The 16,026-nt window shown below is 36.8% G+C and overlaps 2 protein-coding genes and 1 long non-coding RNA gene across 3 annotated transcripts; 2 read left to right on the top strand and 1 right to left on the bottom strand.

The window, feature by feature from the left end:
• The first annotated feature begins 108 nt into the window (after positions 1-108).
• On the top strand, positions 109-6,226 carry LOC126709930 (uncharacterized). Its single transcript, XR_007649525.1, has 8 exons — positions 109-411; positions 676-1,040; positions 1,250-4,002; positions 4,181-4,450; positions 4,632-4,712; positions 4,916-5,027; positions 5,112-5,178; positions 5,714-6,226. It is a non-coding gene; the product is annotated as an uncharacterized LOC126709930 (long non-coding RNA).
• Positions 6,227-6,779: 553 nt separating this feature from the next.
• Positions 6,780-15,788, bottom strand: LOC126709137 (U1 small nuclear ribonucleoprotein C-like). Its single transcript, XM_050409244.1, has 5 exons — positions 15,621-15,788; positions 14,449-14,490; positions 8,357-8,624; positions 7,425-7,697; positions 6,780-7,117 (listed from the first exon to the last, which is right to left on the bottom strand). Exons 1-4 carry the CDS (start codon positions 15,669-15,671, stop codon positions 7,438-7,440), a joined length of 621 nt encoding a protein of 206 aa, XP_050265201.1. The 5' UTR covers positions 15,672-15,788; the 3' UTR covers positions 6,780-7,117; positions 7,425-7,437.
• On the top strand, positions 10,011-12,998 carry LOC126709138 (uncharacterized). Its single transcript, XM_050409246.1, has 3 exons — positions 10,011-10,199; positions 12,483-12,534; positions 12,613-12,998. Exons 1-3 carry the CDS (start codon positions 10,048-10,050, stop codon positions 12,898-12,900), a joined length of 492 nt encoding a protein of 163 aa, XP_050265203.1. The 5' UTR covers positions 10,011-10,047; the 3' UTR covers positions 12,901-12,998.
• Positions 15,789-16,026: the final 238 nt, after the last annotated feature.

Genomic DNA, 16,026 nt, shown 5'->3' with positions numbered 1-16,026 from the left:
TTTTTTTTTTTTTTTCAACTAGTAACGGTGTCGTTTTGTTGGGACTTTTTATGAATAAAATATAGAATAATATCACAAAAAACAAATTTCCCTCCCAAACATTCTCAGCTTTCACCCAAATCTTTTCCCACTGTCTTTTTTCAGTTCCCCTCCAAACCCCTGTTTAATTTCCACTATTTCTCATCATGTTTTGTTGTGGTTTTCTTTTACTTTTAGGCTAATCAAGAGTGACCCAGATGCAAAAGCACACTCTTTTTTGTTCTTCTATGATGGGTAAGGAAATTTAGCAGCAAAATAATGAATGTATGTATATATGTAGTTCATAAATTTTCCCAATGGCTGATGTTAGCGACTCTAGCAATATTCAGATTCTTGACTCTCAGCCTCAGCCCCCATGATCACCACCATCTGGTAAGCTTTTTTTTTTTTCTCTCTTTCTCTATTGATTTCTCAGCTCTTTGCTTTTGATCAAATGATTGAAAATGGGAAATTGTAAACTACCCATGTCTTAAAAAGTAGAATTTTTTTAATTATTTTTATTATTTGGTAGTAGATGTTGATAAATGATTCTTTTTTTTTTTTTTAATAATAATAAAGTGATTTTTATGTGGTAAAGTAGACAAATATATGGTAATGTTAGTTTGTGTAATGAGACTTTCCTTTTGGGTACAAAAGTAGGAAATGAAGCTAATGATGTGACAGAAGTTGGGTATGCTATGGCTTATGAAGATACTGTTGTGCTTGATAGTTCATTAGCGAAACCCAGTTGGAAAAACTTGTTTTTGATGACGAGGTTGTGGGTGATGGGATTGGGGGTGCAGTATGTGAGTATGAGGAAGAGGTGGTGCTTGACAGTGAGGATGAGGGAGTGCAGGGAAGTAAAGTGGTTAATGTTGTTAATGGCGTATTGGACGGTAAAGCCGGTAGAAGATTGAAATGGAATGTGATGGACTTGTGGAAGGGGCAGCTCAGTTCGCCTTGGAAGCGAGTGGACATGGCATTGGCATCAAATGTCTCCAACCAGGAACAATTTGGAGCAGGTTAGTGTCCACTAGTTTTATCTGAAATAGTATTTTGTTAGTGGGTTTTGAATTTTATTTTCTTCGTGTTATTTATGACTATTGTTGAGTCTTCATGTTGTGTTATAACTTATAAATGAACTTACATTTACATGTATATGCATTTCTTTAATCCTTCTGTGAGAAAAAAAGGGCAATTTTGTGAAAACTATTATGTGGATTGTTTGAAGGGAATAAAGGATCTTCTATAAATTTTGAGAGCACTGGTAGGGGAAAAAATCTATCTCATCCACCTCCAAGTGATTACAACCTTGCTAGATTGAATTACATCAATTCTCAGGAACCTGGGGAGTCGGCTGAAGCCAATGCACTCAGGTTTGTGGATCACTTCTTGTCATCTAACAATGTTGGCATGTCTCCAAGTGTTGGCCATGGAAAGACTTTTAGGGAGAATCACTTCCTGTATTCAGTGCAAAAGGAACTCAAGTTTGGCAAAGAGAATTAAACTTGGAACCGCAATTGTAAAAACAGGAGCCCTTGAATGGACTGATAGTGATCAGCATGGAGGTGGTGAAATTGCTAGCAAAAGGATGGAGGCATCTATTGATTTTGGAGGTTGCAGGCAGAAATCAGTGACAAGTCATCAGGACACCAGGAATCTTCACATTAAACAAGGTGGCAGCTTAGTTAATGAGGGCAAAGAGAACAATGAGTTCCTAAATCTCAGTAAGGAAATGATGCATTCAACTTGTGCTGATTCAAGGTCTGCCTTATTCAGCTCAAAAGAGATTAACAGGACATTACAAGTAATTGAAAATAACCCTGTTGAGGAATTAGAGGATCGGTTAGATGCTAGCTTAACAGGACAACAGTTGGAAGCTAGCAATATGGAAAGAGAAACATCTGACATGTTTGATATTGGTTTTAACACTCAAGTGGCTGTTGAAGCTATGGAAGCTCTAGCATATGGACAGTTATGGTAATGCTTATCAAAGTCCAGAAAACACCCTTGATCATTCTACAAGAGGTGTAAATGAGAATGAAGCTCATTTTGGACATCCGTCCTTCCAAGAGACTGCTTGTTTTGATTTAGGAGACAGCAAGAAAAACAAAGCGAAGAAAGCGTTCTGCTAGAAGATTTAGTAGGGGAAGTTCAGGTTCATTTCAGAAGCAGTCTGTAAATCAGGAGTTAGATCTTGAGTTGGTAATAACAACAAAAGTGAGAAGAGGCAAGTCCTCTGATCAGAGACAGTTAAACAGTGGAAATTCTGGTGATGCAATTGAAAGTTTAGGCAGAAGATCTGTTAAGCCTAATAAGCAAAGAAAGGCAGAGGGATCTTCAGAAAGGAACAAACTTAAATATTTTAAGATTGATGTGTGTCCACCTCTGTCAGTTGAAAATGTCTCACTTGGCAAAGTACAGTCCCAAGGAAAGTGTATGAATTTATCTCTGATTGCCCACCATGACAGGCAGTGGATGTCAGGGAGTAATGTGATAAAGACTAAGAATCAATTAGATAATCCAGGAGATGTTATATAATTCAATACAGAAGAAAGAAGAGCCGTGTAGTTGCTGATCCAGTTGAAGTTTTGAGAGCCAACGAAGGAAATTCCAAACTGGACTTCAATTCATCTAGGGAAGCTAGAAACAGCAAATTGAATCACAAAGATCAATTTGTTCAAAGAAAGGCAGAGGCATCTTCGGAAGGTACCAAACTTAAAGAGTTTGAGATTGATGTGTGTTCTTCTGTGTCAGTTGAAAATATCTCACTTGCCAAGGGACAGTCCCAAGGGAAGTGTATGAATCTATGTCCTGTTGCCCAAAGAAACAGCCAAAGGATGTCAGAGGGTAAGTTGATGAGGACTAAGAATCTAGGAGAAAGGATAAATGATGGTGTTATAATTCAATACAGAAGAAAGAGGAGCCGTGTAGTAGTTGATCCAGTTGAAGTTTTGAGTGCTGATGGAGAATATTCCAAATTGGACTTCAGTTCATCTTGCGAAGCTAGAAACAGCAAATTGAATCAAGATGATCAATCGATTCAAGAGGTCACCGCCATAACCAATTCCTTAAGTTGATGAGGACTAAGAATCTAGGAGAAAGGATAAATGATGGTGTTATAATTCAATACAGAAGAAAGAGGAGCCGTGTAGTAGTTGATCCAGTTGAAGTTTTGAGTGCTGATGGAGAATATTCCAAATTGGACTTCAGTTCATCTTGCGAAGCTAGAAACAGCAAATTGAATCAAGATGATCAATCGATTCAAGAGGTCACCGCCATAACCAATTCCTTAAGATCAAATTCATGGAGATATCCAAGAGGGAAAAGAACATATCGTAGTGTACGAAGACATTCAAGTGGACCTAATAACATGCATGCCTCATTCACAACAGTAGATTGAAATGACAGAAATCTTCATTGTATTGAAAGTCAAAAAAGTTCAGAGGGCATTGAAAAGTGAAGGGGAAAGCAAATTCACCAGTATATACTTGCCCACATCGGCATTCTACAGAAACTGATGAACCAGATTCTGCTGGTGCTATTTCAAACTGTGAATCAGATGCCATCAATACAAGAGTATTTCCTACAGGTTTGTGCAGAGCCAGGGCATCTATGCAATCTGGAAGTCTAAATGGGAAAGATTATATATCATCTACTGGTGGTGCAGGAAAGAACCATAAGTTGGAGGTGTGATCAAACAAGACTACTGAGCCATCTGGTTCAGAAAAAACTATTACATTTAGCTCTGCCAAGGGCATAAATGTGGCAACATCCAATTGTATATATTATGATTATCACAGAAAACCATGCAACAAAAACCTACCAAAATCATCCTTTTTGAAAGAGCTTTTAAGACTGGGTGTCCCTGAGTCAACACCTGAGATTACCTGGAAAGACTCAAGAAGACGAAGAGATATGGCATTTGTTCGAGTCTTGTTTAGCCAGCACTTGGACAACAATATCATCAAGCAACAGAAAAAGGTAGATCTTGGAAACTTTTCAATTAAAATGCTTTTCGTATTTACTTGTTCATTTTATCAAATTTGGAGGTTTTGGTTCCCTTGAAGCAACTAACAAAAACAATGTCCATAACACTTGTACACCGCATGTGAAATTACCATAATTCATGTCTTAACTTATATTTATTTTCTTCTGGCAGATCCTGGGATGACTGGGCATATCCGTTGCGTCATGTTGCAGGGATGCCACACATTTCATAGCTGACAAATTTGCACGTACAAGGAATATGTTGGAATCCATTGCTCTAGGAAAACCAGTGGTGACACACTTATGGCTAGAGAGCTGTGGACAAGCAAGCCGCTTCATTGATGAGAAAAATTACATTCTGAGGGATACCAAAAAGGAAAAGGAAATTGGCTTTAGCATGCCTGTCTCACTAACTCGTGCAAGCCAACATCCAATTCTAAAGGTAGGCATTTATAAATTGGCTCTAACCAGATAGAGCTTTGGCCTGCTTGCAAATTGGTTATCTCTTGTCTTGTCAATTGAGCTGTTTTTACATGCTGATGTCTGTTGCCCTACATTATTTTATTTTTTATTTTTTTATTATTTATAATCGTTACCTTACAATTGTCGCTTCTTCCCTGTAGGGTCGCAGAGTCGTTATTACCCCAAGTATAAAACCTGATAAAGAAATGATTACAAGCTTGGTCAAAGCAGTTCATGGCCAGGTATGTAATATGTCAACATGTGTAAATCCAAAGCTAGCATCTATTAGTTTATTGTTGGTAGCAATGTAGTGCCTGTCCTAACGTAGTTAAATTATATTATGATCTGTTTTCTGTTTTTTCCCTGCATCTCACAGATGCAATGATTTTCTATATACTATTTACCTCTTTGGTGTTTACTGAGTTTCTGATAAATTGCTCCTCAGCCAGTGGAGAGAAGTCAAGTATTTCCAGCAAAGGATGAAAAGATCCTAGATGATCTTTTGATTCTTTCTTGTGAAGAAGATCATGCAATCTGTAGGCCTTTCCTTCAGAAAGGTATACATCTATCATCCATCTTCTTTTTCTATAAAACAAATACGAGTTGTTGTAAATGACATATTGTACCACCTGTTCTTGCAGGAGCAGCAGTTTAGAGTTCAGAGCCTTTACTGAATGGAATAGTTATTCAGAAATTGGAATACGTAAGGTTGGTATTGGTATGACAACTATATTGTAATATTGAAGTGTGCATATGCAAGCTGAGGTTTGAGTTTGAATCTGGCATTCACAGGCTCCAGAAATCTGGTTCACACCAACTCATCATTAGCTAGTATCCACCTTGAAAATGTTTTTAATGCTTTTAAAAGCTTTTCACTGAACAAATGATTAACCAGGCACTTTTTTTAAGTCCAAGTGGCGCTTAGCTGGTAGTATGTTACAGCAACTCAATTCATGGAGTAGCATAAAGTGCTAAAGGTCTCACCAAATTACTTCAGAAATTTGATCTGGTGAAGATGAGTACTCCACTTAAGTTAATGGTAGACAATAGATAACTTTGGAGACCAAATAAAGTATTAACCAGGGCCCTTAATTGCCCTAGTAAGAAAATACCATGCGACTTTGATTTGATTAAACACGTATGGGATTTATGGGATTTATGCTATTCTCATCAGGCAAATGTAGTGAATATTTTCAGCCATTTGTTATTTTTCTAACTTTCCGTTTCATTTTGTTTATGACAGACATAAGCTGTTCACAAATCAAGAGGAATCTCTATAGCACATGATCAAGAAGCCACTTGCTATAACAGTAGCATTGCATTTTTGCAATCACATTGATAATCTGAATCTTTCTAGCACAAGATCAAAGAAAGATGATGACTTTTGTCTTTGTGTAAGCATGTATTTAGTTTTCCCTTATTGGTTTTTGCGTTTGTGGGTGCTAGAATTCCTTGCAGCCGAATCAGTTTTCTGCTGGAAAGGGAGGGGTTGGTCATTTTTGTTGTAAATTATATATCAGTAGTTCACCGGAGTTCTTTTGGTAATCATAGAAACTTTTGCATATTTGTTTCATGTCAAAACTCATCAAATTTCTTTGGGAAAAAAGAGCACTAAATTGTTGTCTACTAATCAATGTAGTGTAGTGTAGTATAGCGTAAGCATTATGCCAGGATTTGGGGGTTTGTAATTGCTTTTTTAAGGACACCCTGCAATATACATGCCCCAAGAGTATTAAGCATATATTGATTTGTGTAACATTGTTGTTCAGGGCATTAGTGCCCCAACCTAGTTATATTGTAAATTTCTTTTTCCTTTGCCTTAATTTCTTGAAAAAAACATTAAAGCAAGAAAAATATAATGCAAGCGTAGCATTGAAGATGCATTTTGGTCCATAACTCACACCTTTAAAACGATATACCCCATATATACACGTATGTATGAGTATAGAAGCATCAATCAATTGCTAGTATTATGTCCGAGCAAATAACAAGCATTTAGTGTAAAGGAGGCAAGTGATCTCTTTCCAATATTTCGTATATTTTAAATGCGGCACATGGTAAAATACCAGTGCCAATCAATCCAAGGAGTGACAAACTAATAGGAAATAAAGCTGTAAAATTGGCGTAAGGATAACAAGCCACAGGACGAGCAAGGTCCTTATTGGAGCCAAGCTATCTTCAAGCCCCAGTGCCATTCTAACAAAAAATGGTCCTTGAACACAATTTCTTTTTACTTAGTGAGAAGGGGGAAGAGAAAGGGGGTTGCAGGAAGCCGCAAACCGAGAACCCAAACAAAATTACAATACAGATTGACCAAAAATTATGTCTTTTCCTTGCAACCAGCACTTGCTTGTGAATTGGTTTCTGAATACATATTTCAAGCAATAATTGCTGCTACAGCATAAGAGCATGTCAGAGTAGATAATAACTCTCTGCAAACAGTTCTTTTCAAGTAGCTACAACTAGATATGCATCTATGACATGATTCTTACAAAAATGAGAATGCACAACTATTCTTTATGTTCAGCATCAGGTGACAAGCTCTTAATGCACATTACACAGTGAGAACTGAAAATCACTGGACCAAATGATGGAAATCCCAACATAAGAGTTGAACCACAAGAATTTCTTGGCTTGCTTCATTTGCCTGTGACAAGAGCATTATCACTAATGTCACTATCATAAATACAGGGTTTGATACTTGGTGCATCAAACAGATGTACTTATCAAAAAATAAACAAATTAAAGACATGGAGGATTTATGTAATTTTCTTCAATTATATTAAGGATATACAATAGAATCTATATTAGTTTTCAATAGTCACTAGAGTTGATAAAAGAAAATAACAATGTGGGGAATTTCATTTAAAACTGCCTTAGAGTCCCACCCATTGTAAGTTAGAAACAATATATATTTCAGTTTCTTAAGATATTAGGTATGGAATTAAACCAACCAGAAGATCAAGGCTAATGATTAGCCTCAGGAGCTTGAGTTTTGGCATTGAGACTATCATAGCCTCCACCTGTTGATGCCACTGGATTGGCTTGATACAAAGGTGGTGTGACCATAGGTGGTGCACCGTTGGAAGAGGTGGGTGCTGCTGTGCTTCCAGGAACTGTTGTGGCTACACTACCAGGAGGCCTTGGAATAGGATTTAATTGAGCAGGTAAGGAAGGAGCACCAGGTGGAGCCATCATAGGTGCCATCGCCGGAGAAGGCATATAACCTGCCAAACCCAAGAGAATTATTTAACATAACACGTTGCTACATGCTTACAGACAAAGAACAGTTTGCATTGCATGTCTTGCACATGGATCAAACATTGTGTACCAAGATCACACATTAAATATAAACCTGGAAGAGAACTAGCATCAAATTTATATTCCATGTGTCTGACAAAGGAGTTTAGGGTAGAACCATTGATTAATGAAACATGGTGATAATTATTTAATGTAGTAAACATGCAGACACAAATCATAATAATCTGCCAATGTTCTTGTCTATCCACCATTTGACTGCTAAATATTGGGAACCTAATTAAAGATGGATAGAATACAGCAGCAAAAAGTTGGGAAGGGGACATGACCAACAGATCCTGGCTGGATCCGGGCTGGGATAGTGGCACCCAGTCCTAACCAGTTTAAAAAGGTTTGCTTATGGGAGGGAGTAATAGCATCCCAATTCAGTGATTTGCTCACTAGTTCACGCAAATAACAAAAGAAAGAAAACAGATGTGCACAACAATATCAACTAGCAGTGCCAAAAGCAATACACCAAGTCAAAGAAAGATAGCAGGCACAGACAAATCCAAACAATTCAAAATATGAAAATCTACATGCAAAATGTGCTAACATAAGGATAAATGCAAAATGTGTTTCAATTTACCTGGAGCACCAAGGGGTCTTGGCAAAACAGGAGGCCTAATCCCTGGGATTAATGGTGAACTTCCAGGTAACTGTGTGCTACCAGGCATCGGCATTACAGGTGTAGGTAGAACAGGAAGGCGGGGCCTCTGAACCATTAGATGTTGATTGTAAGCAGCACCAACCTGCTGGAATGCTGCAGTTTGCCCAAGATGTTCCTTAATCCTTTGGTCAATGAAGTTTTGAGTTTGTGCCTCCTCAAATTGCTGATAGTATGACCTAACATTTGCCTATATTTATTAAAATAATTAGCATATAAATATAGTTAGGGGAAATTACACTTTACCACCCTAAACTATGCACTAGATTATACTTTGCATCTTAAACTATCACATTTATCACGCTTTGCACCCCGGTGTTATTTTTGCTGTTATATTTAACAGAATCTCGCTGCATGTGACAAGCACATGCTTCTTACTTAGGTGGAACAAAGGTAAAAGACTGAAACACCCTTCCTCAAAATCAGTTAAAACAAAACCCAAATTTTTTCTTATTTGTTTGGTTTCCCGCCGCTTCATCTGCACTCTCCCTCTCTATAAAAGAACACAAAATCTCAGAGTTTCTCTCATATCTTCCTCGGCCATTGACAAAGTTTAAATCTTCTATCACAAGTTAGCAAAATCAAAATGCATTCAGTTTATGAGATTATTGTTCTAAAATTTTTTTTTTGATAAGTAATAAGATTATATTGATATAAAAAAGGAACACCCTAGTACACAGGGAGTGAACAAGGGATAAGAAATCAAATACAAAAATTGCAAGAGTCTAGGAAATCAATAAAAGAAGGGAATGATTGATTTTGCAAAGCAAACAACCAATCCCTTAAAGTTCTAAAAAAGAGTAGCTTGAGGTCTGGAATAGATCTCTCAATATCTACAAAACATCTACTATTTCTCACTCCAAAGACACCACATTAGGCAATGAGGAATGATGGACCAAATATAACCCTTTCAATGATGACCAAAATTTCAATTTCACTTCCTAACTGCCTCTTTTAAATCGGTGATTTATTTTATGTGTGATGTTGCTTTGGGTTCGGATTGATAGAGATATATATATATATATATATATATATACGGTTTTGTGTTAAATTTCATATGATTGAGCATCTGTCTAAGCAGATTTGGGGAAGGTTTTGCGTTTGAACCTCACACTCTCTCACTCTCACTTATTACTCTCTCACTAGTTTTGTGTTACTGATGAGTACTGGAACTAGTAGTCAGGGATTTTGCTATTTGGTAGCTTTTTGAATTTTTTAATTATGGATGGGTGTGTGTGTGTGTGTGTGTGTTTTTACACAGTTATAGAATATTATTATGTGTTTGTATTGACTTAGGTGGTGTCTTCAATTGGTCCCCACACTGTATAGAATAATTTTTGTCCCACTCTTAATATTGAAAGCATGTTTTTGACTAGAATATTTTAATGCAGAAAAAAATACGGCCAAAACATGGAAGAAGGTGATTTAATATTTGAGATTCACCATGGGGGAAGGTTCAAGAATTTGAATGGGTTAATTTATGTTGGTGGTGACATATCAATTCATGGTGTGAGGGATATGATAGGGACCATATGTCTTTTATTGAGGTTGAGAGTATTTTGAAGTCAAGTGGATATAAAAGGGGGGATTTAGTTTATTACAAACAAGTTAGCATGAATTTGGATGAAGGGCTTGTGCAGATAAAAACAGATCCAGATGTGTTGAAGATGGTTGACTGTCATAAAAGTGTAGAAAGTGTGGTATTATACACTGTTAGTCAAGAAATTGAGAGTGATTGCATACCATTTACTCATAACCTACCTGAAAGTGATATTATTGGTGGGAGCAAAAGGAAGGGAAAAGAGAAGTGTGTTGCTAATGCTGCTGGTTTTAATAGACCAAAATTGCAGATTAAGGGTGGGAAAAACAAGTCTACTGGTAGCAATAGGAAGGGGAAGGAGAAGGTGTGTGATGATGTTGTCCCCCTAGGGTATGATGCCGATAGTGACCTTGATGTGGATTAGCATGAAAATATAGTTGAAGATGAATATGAAAGCTTGAATGAGAGTGAAGAAGAGAAGTTTGATGTAGAAAACAGTAGAGCTTAAAAAGATCGTTTTTGGGGTGAGGTACTAAGTGGTGATGAAGACATATTTGAGCCAATTGGGAAGGAAAATGACCCCAAGAAGGTATTGTATTTGACACATGGAGAGCAAACGGGTAAGGATTGTGGTTCTGATATTGGCAAAAGATCATGAGCTGATTTCTCCTAAGCCCACATTTGAAGAGGATAACTATAACACCAACAAAAATCTTGAATTTAATGAAATTGATATGGCCTGTCCAGAACTTGTGAAAGGTTTGAAGTTTGGTGGCGTTGCCACTTTTAGAGAAGCTGTCAGAGAGGCCAACTTGATTAAAGGCAAAGATTTACATTTTGTGAAGAACAATAAAGACAAGGTGATTGTGAGATGTAAAGCTGAAGGATGCAAATATACGGTTTATGGTTCTCAGTAACAGATGAAATGACCTTCCAAATTAAGACATTGAACCCCACTGACACTTGCACTAGGGCATACAAAAATTCAGCATGTACATCAAGGTGGATTTCTAAGAGGTATATGCAGAAGTTTAGATATGATTTAAACTGCCCTACCGCTGGAATGAAGAAAGAGATCAAGAATAAGTTTCATGTTGATGTGGGTAGGATGCAGGTGTATAGAGCAAGGCAAAGTGCTGAAAAAGTAATTGATGGTGACGATAATGAACAATATAATAGAATTTGGGACTACTGTGAGACATTGAAGGCTACAAATGTGGATAACTCTACATTGATGTTGGTGGATAGGCCTACTCTTGATGTGGCAGGTACATTTCAAAGGTTATACATTTGTCTCCAAGCTACAAAGGAAGGGTTCAAGGCTGGATGTAGACCCTTAATTGGGCTAGATGGATGTTTCTTGAAGGGCGACCAAAAAGGACAAATCTTAAGTGTTGTGGGAAGAGATGCCAATGATAACATGTACCCCATTGCTATGGCTATTGTAGAAACTGAGAGAAAAGACAGTTGGTCTTGGTTCCTTGATTGCTTATTGAAGGATCTTGGCCCAGTTGAACATGGATGGGCATTTTTTCAAATAGACAAAAGGTAGGGGCAATTTTCATTTTTTCATTTATTAAATTTGACCTTTATATATTTTGTTATTTTTATTAAAGTTTTTGTCTTTTGTATGTAGGGCTTGATCCAAAGCTTTGACGTGGTATGTCCTATGGCAGATCATAGGTCATGTGTGAGGCATTTGTATGCCAATTATAGAGATAAAGGCCACAAGGGGAAAGCACTTAAGGACAACTTGTCAGCTGCAGCTACAGCGTATACAGAGCATGAGTTTCTTTGAACAAATGGGTGAGCTTAAGAAATTGTGCCCAAAAACTTATGAGTATTTGGATAATGTAGATCCATCCATGTGGTCTAGGTCATATTTCACAGACTATTCAAAGAGTGACCTGCTTGTGAATAATCTGTCAGAGAGTTTCAACTCATACATTTTAGATGCTAGGGACAAGCCTATAGTAACCATGATTGAAAAGATTAGGAGAAAGCTGATGAGGAGGTTCCAATTGAAGAGGGAAGGGATGTCTACATTGACAGGGAAAATATGTCCCAAAACTCAAGCGAAGTTGGACAATGAAGGTTAGAAGACTTTTGATTGTGTGTCAAAGTATGCTGGAATTGGTTTATTTGAGGTTGAGTGCAAACATCAAAGGTTTGTTGTGAACTTGAGTAAGAGGACATGTGGTTGTAGGAAGTGGGATCTTACTAGCATCCCATGTCAACATGCCATATCTGCATACTATTTGATGGAAGTGTACCTAAAGATTATGTGCATCCTTATTACACAATTGAGACATACATGAAGGCATATGAACCAATAATTTACCCTGTGGCTAGCATGGAACAGTGGAGAAGGACATCAATAGATCCTTTGGAACCACCCAAGGATAAGATACAACGTGGTAGACCGAAGATAAAGAGAAAGAGGCATCCTTCAGAACCTAAAAACCCATATAAGCTAAGCAAGGCTGGTACAATCATCAAGTGCTTTGAGTGTAAGAAGGTGGGACATAATAGCAGAACATGTCCATCCAAAAAAGACAAGGTTAGTTTTGTGTGCTCTATGTTATGTTTGCCATCATTAATTCTTGATATTTATATATTTTTTTGTGTTATAATGTAGGGTACAGTGTCTACCAATGCTGAGAAGACACCTACAACAAACAAGAAGCGAGCAGCTGGAGGTGCAAGGGCTACTGCTGCAAGTGCTGTAGATTCAAGGGCTAAAGGTGTAAAGACTATTGCTGTAAGTGCTGTAAATTCAAGGGCTGGAGGTTCAAAGGCTGTTGTTGCAAGTTCCACCAGTGTAAGAACTTCAACGGCACCATTAACAATATATGGTGGTGGTGCTAACAGTGAGTGTGTGGTGGTGCCAACTTTGGAAAAAGCCATTCAAACGATGCAGGCTTAGAAGAAGAAAAACCTTGGGTTTGAGAAAATATAATTAGTTTGTGTTGGGTTGTGCAAGCTTTTTGTATTAGGCATTAACAACATGTAATCCTTACATTTGGGGTTTTTTTTTTTTTTTTTTTTTTTTTTAATTGTCAATTTGTGAACAATGATTTTTACTAGACATTAACAATTTTATGTTCTACGTAATCCATACATTTGGATTTTTTTTTGGTGTCATTGTCATCTGTGAACAATGAGTAAAGCTATTAATGTCAAAGCACTTTATTTTGTGTCATCGTCATGTGGAACTCATATAATGTAGCATCATGGTGGTTTAGTACCAGGTACCCTGTGAGTTCAAAAATATTTTGCTTTCTAGCAATGATTTGCAAGGTATTTTTACACTGGTTAAGGCCATGTTATTGTATCATACAATTTAGCAATTTGTGACAAGTGGTAAATTCTCAGATATTTGATTTGCAATTTGTGGAATTCAAGCATTTCTGTGTTGTGATCCGTATGTGATATGTCTTCTCTTAGCTAGTCAAGTAAATGTCTAAAACCATGTTAAAGAATGCCATGGATAGGTAAAACTTAGCTGATAGAGGACTTATGGGGACATAATGCCATAACAATCTCTTAACCTTTTTATTTTAATTTAATTAAAATAGCAATAGTTGTATTAAAGTACTAGACTACTAGTTCTTGTTGTACTAATGTTTGAAGAAGTCAGAGCCCTCCTCTAGCCAGACATAAAACTCATTTACTCTACCAGCCCAGTCTGCCAACTGAGTTGCCACTCTATTAGATTGTATTTTTTATTATTATGTTTTTTTATATTATTTATTTGGTGATGGTGGCCCTGGTGGGGGAGAATTATGGTAAAGCAATCATGGGTATTGAAATTGTGTTTCTCATTTCATTTCCACTTTAAAAAGAAGAATCTGATGAATTCATCAGAAATAATCATCAAAATTGATCTAAGCAGAGAATGATAAAAAGAAAAAAAAGAAAAAAAACAGTCAAGAATTACATCCGTGAATTTGGAACTTTGTGTTTCTCAAAATCACATCCATGCATTTTGATTTTGCTAACCTGTAATAGAAGATTTGAACTTCGTCAATGGCCAAGGAAGATACGAGAGAAACTCTGAGATTTTTTTTTTTTTTTTTTTTTTTTTTTTTTTTTTTTTTTTTTTTTTTTTTTATATATTTAGAAACAGTGCCAATGAAGCTGCGTCTGGGGAAGAGGATGGCCCCACGTGAGATAGAGGGAGATGTGGAAAAATTTGGGTTTTGTTTTAATTAATTTTGAGGAAGGGTGTTTCAGTCTTTTAACTTTATTCTACCTAAGCAAAAAGCATGTGCTTGTCACATGCAACAAGATTCTATTAAATATAATAGTAAAAATAACACCGGGGTGCAAAGTGTGATAAGTATGATAGTTTAGAGAGCAAAGTGTGCAGTCAGATAGTTTAGGGTGCAAAGTGGATATTTTAAGGTGGTAAAGTGTAATTTTCCCATATAATTAAGAGAGAGAGAGAAAGAGAGAGAGAGATGTGAAGTACCTTATGTTTGTAACCTGCATTGTGCTGCTTTCTCACAGATGGCTGAGATAGAAAGACGATATCATCAGCAATATAAAAACATTCATTATGTCAATTTCTAGGAGCTGTAACTATGATATACAGGAGAAGGCGCATGAACAATTTCAAACTTCAAAGGACATATATACGGTAAACCATGCAGATTTTCATAGTTACTTTTTATGAATAACATAAAATTTTATTAAACAAACACACAAATTCAAGGACACAGAGAATACATAAGAGAAACACCAAAAACATAAAAATAAAAAATAAACAAGGCAATGAACAACAGTGAAGTGTTCTTCAACCCTTTAAAAACTTTGTACCCATTGCACAAGCTCCTCTTTCTGCGGGATCTTGAACTGAGAGAGGTGGTTAGTAAGCAGTCATACCAACAACTTTTAAGGAACTAATTCCCGGACTTGAACCCTCAATGTATTGTTTGAATGGAGGACACTTGCCATCACACCAAGGTCCAGAGTCAGACTCTAAGCAATATTGAATCCTTGATATTTAAAAATCCCAAAATACTATTTACAACCTCTTAAGTTTGAGGTTGTTTCTAAATCGGCCCCTTGACTATGAAAACTTTTAATTTACACTCTAGAGTATTACAATAATGTCAATGTGCCCTTTCCGTCAACATCCATTAGAATCTTGCAATTAACCCACACAAAAAACAACATCATTTTCAGGAAGGTTAATGGCGAAAATGTGCCGGACCATAACAGTAGGAGCATATTGACATCATTATAATATTCGAGGGTGAGAATTGCAAGCTTTGAGACACTGACTTAAAAGCTACCACAAGCTTAAAGAGTGTGTAAAGTGCATTTTTAGCATTTTGAAATCATAAGAACCCAGAAGATCCCCACAACACAAGACTCACCAAATTGAGCTCCCACGTAAATAATAATAAGAATAACAGTTCAACTTCAACCTAAGACCTCAATCAAGTTCACAAAGATAAACCCATCAGCTTCTAGTAAAAGACATCATGTGCAAGAAAAACCACACTTTTACTAACAAATAATACCAAACATATGAGGAGCCATCGCATTTGAATGATTTGGTTCAATATTGACATAAATCCTTAAACTGACATACATATAATCCAAATGCACCAAACAATTTAAGAGAGAGAGACTTACAGAATCGTGAGTCAAGTAGGTGTCACAGTAATCGCAGTAGTAGCGAGGCATGGCTGTGCTGAATTGAAACCCTAAGGTTCAGAGAGAGAGAGAAGAGCAAAAACCCTTGAGAGAGAGAGTAGAATCTTCGATGAGTCAAATCAGAGAGAGCTCTCGGTCCGACTCAAATCTCTAAGCCCAAATGCATTTAAACGGCACCGTTTACGGAAAAACTACGTGTCGTTTTGACCAAAAGCGCAGCTGCTTAGATTGTCTGGTAGCACAATTTAAAAATTGTTTTCTGCGTTTGGCTCCAGGGGAAAATATTTTACGAAAAAAAAAAAAATTTCAAATGTTTGTTTTGGATTGTAGGAAAAACACCAGAAAAGTATTTTCAGTGTTTGGTTGTGCATGTAAAAGCATTTTT

This window comes from Quercus robur, chromosome 12, assembly GCF_932294415.1.
Source record: "Quercus robur chromosome 12, dhQueRobu3.1, whole genome shotgun sequence".
Classification (NCBI taxonomy): Eukaryota; Viridiplantae; Streptophyta; class Magnoliopsida; order Fagales; family Fagaceae; genus Quercus; species Quercus robur.
Note: the sequence above shows the minus strand (reverse complement) of the source record. Positions and strands in the feature narration are given on the sequence as shown.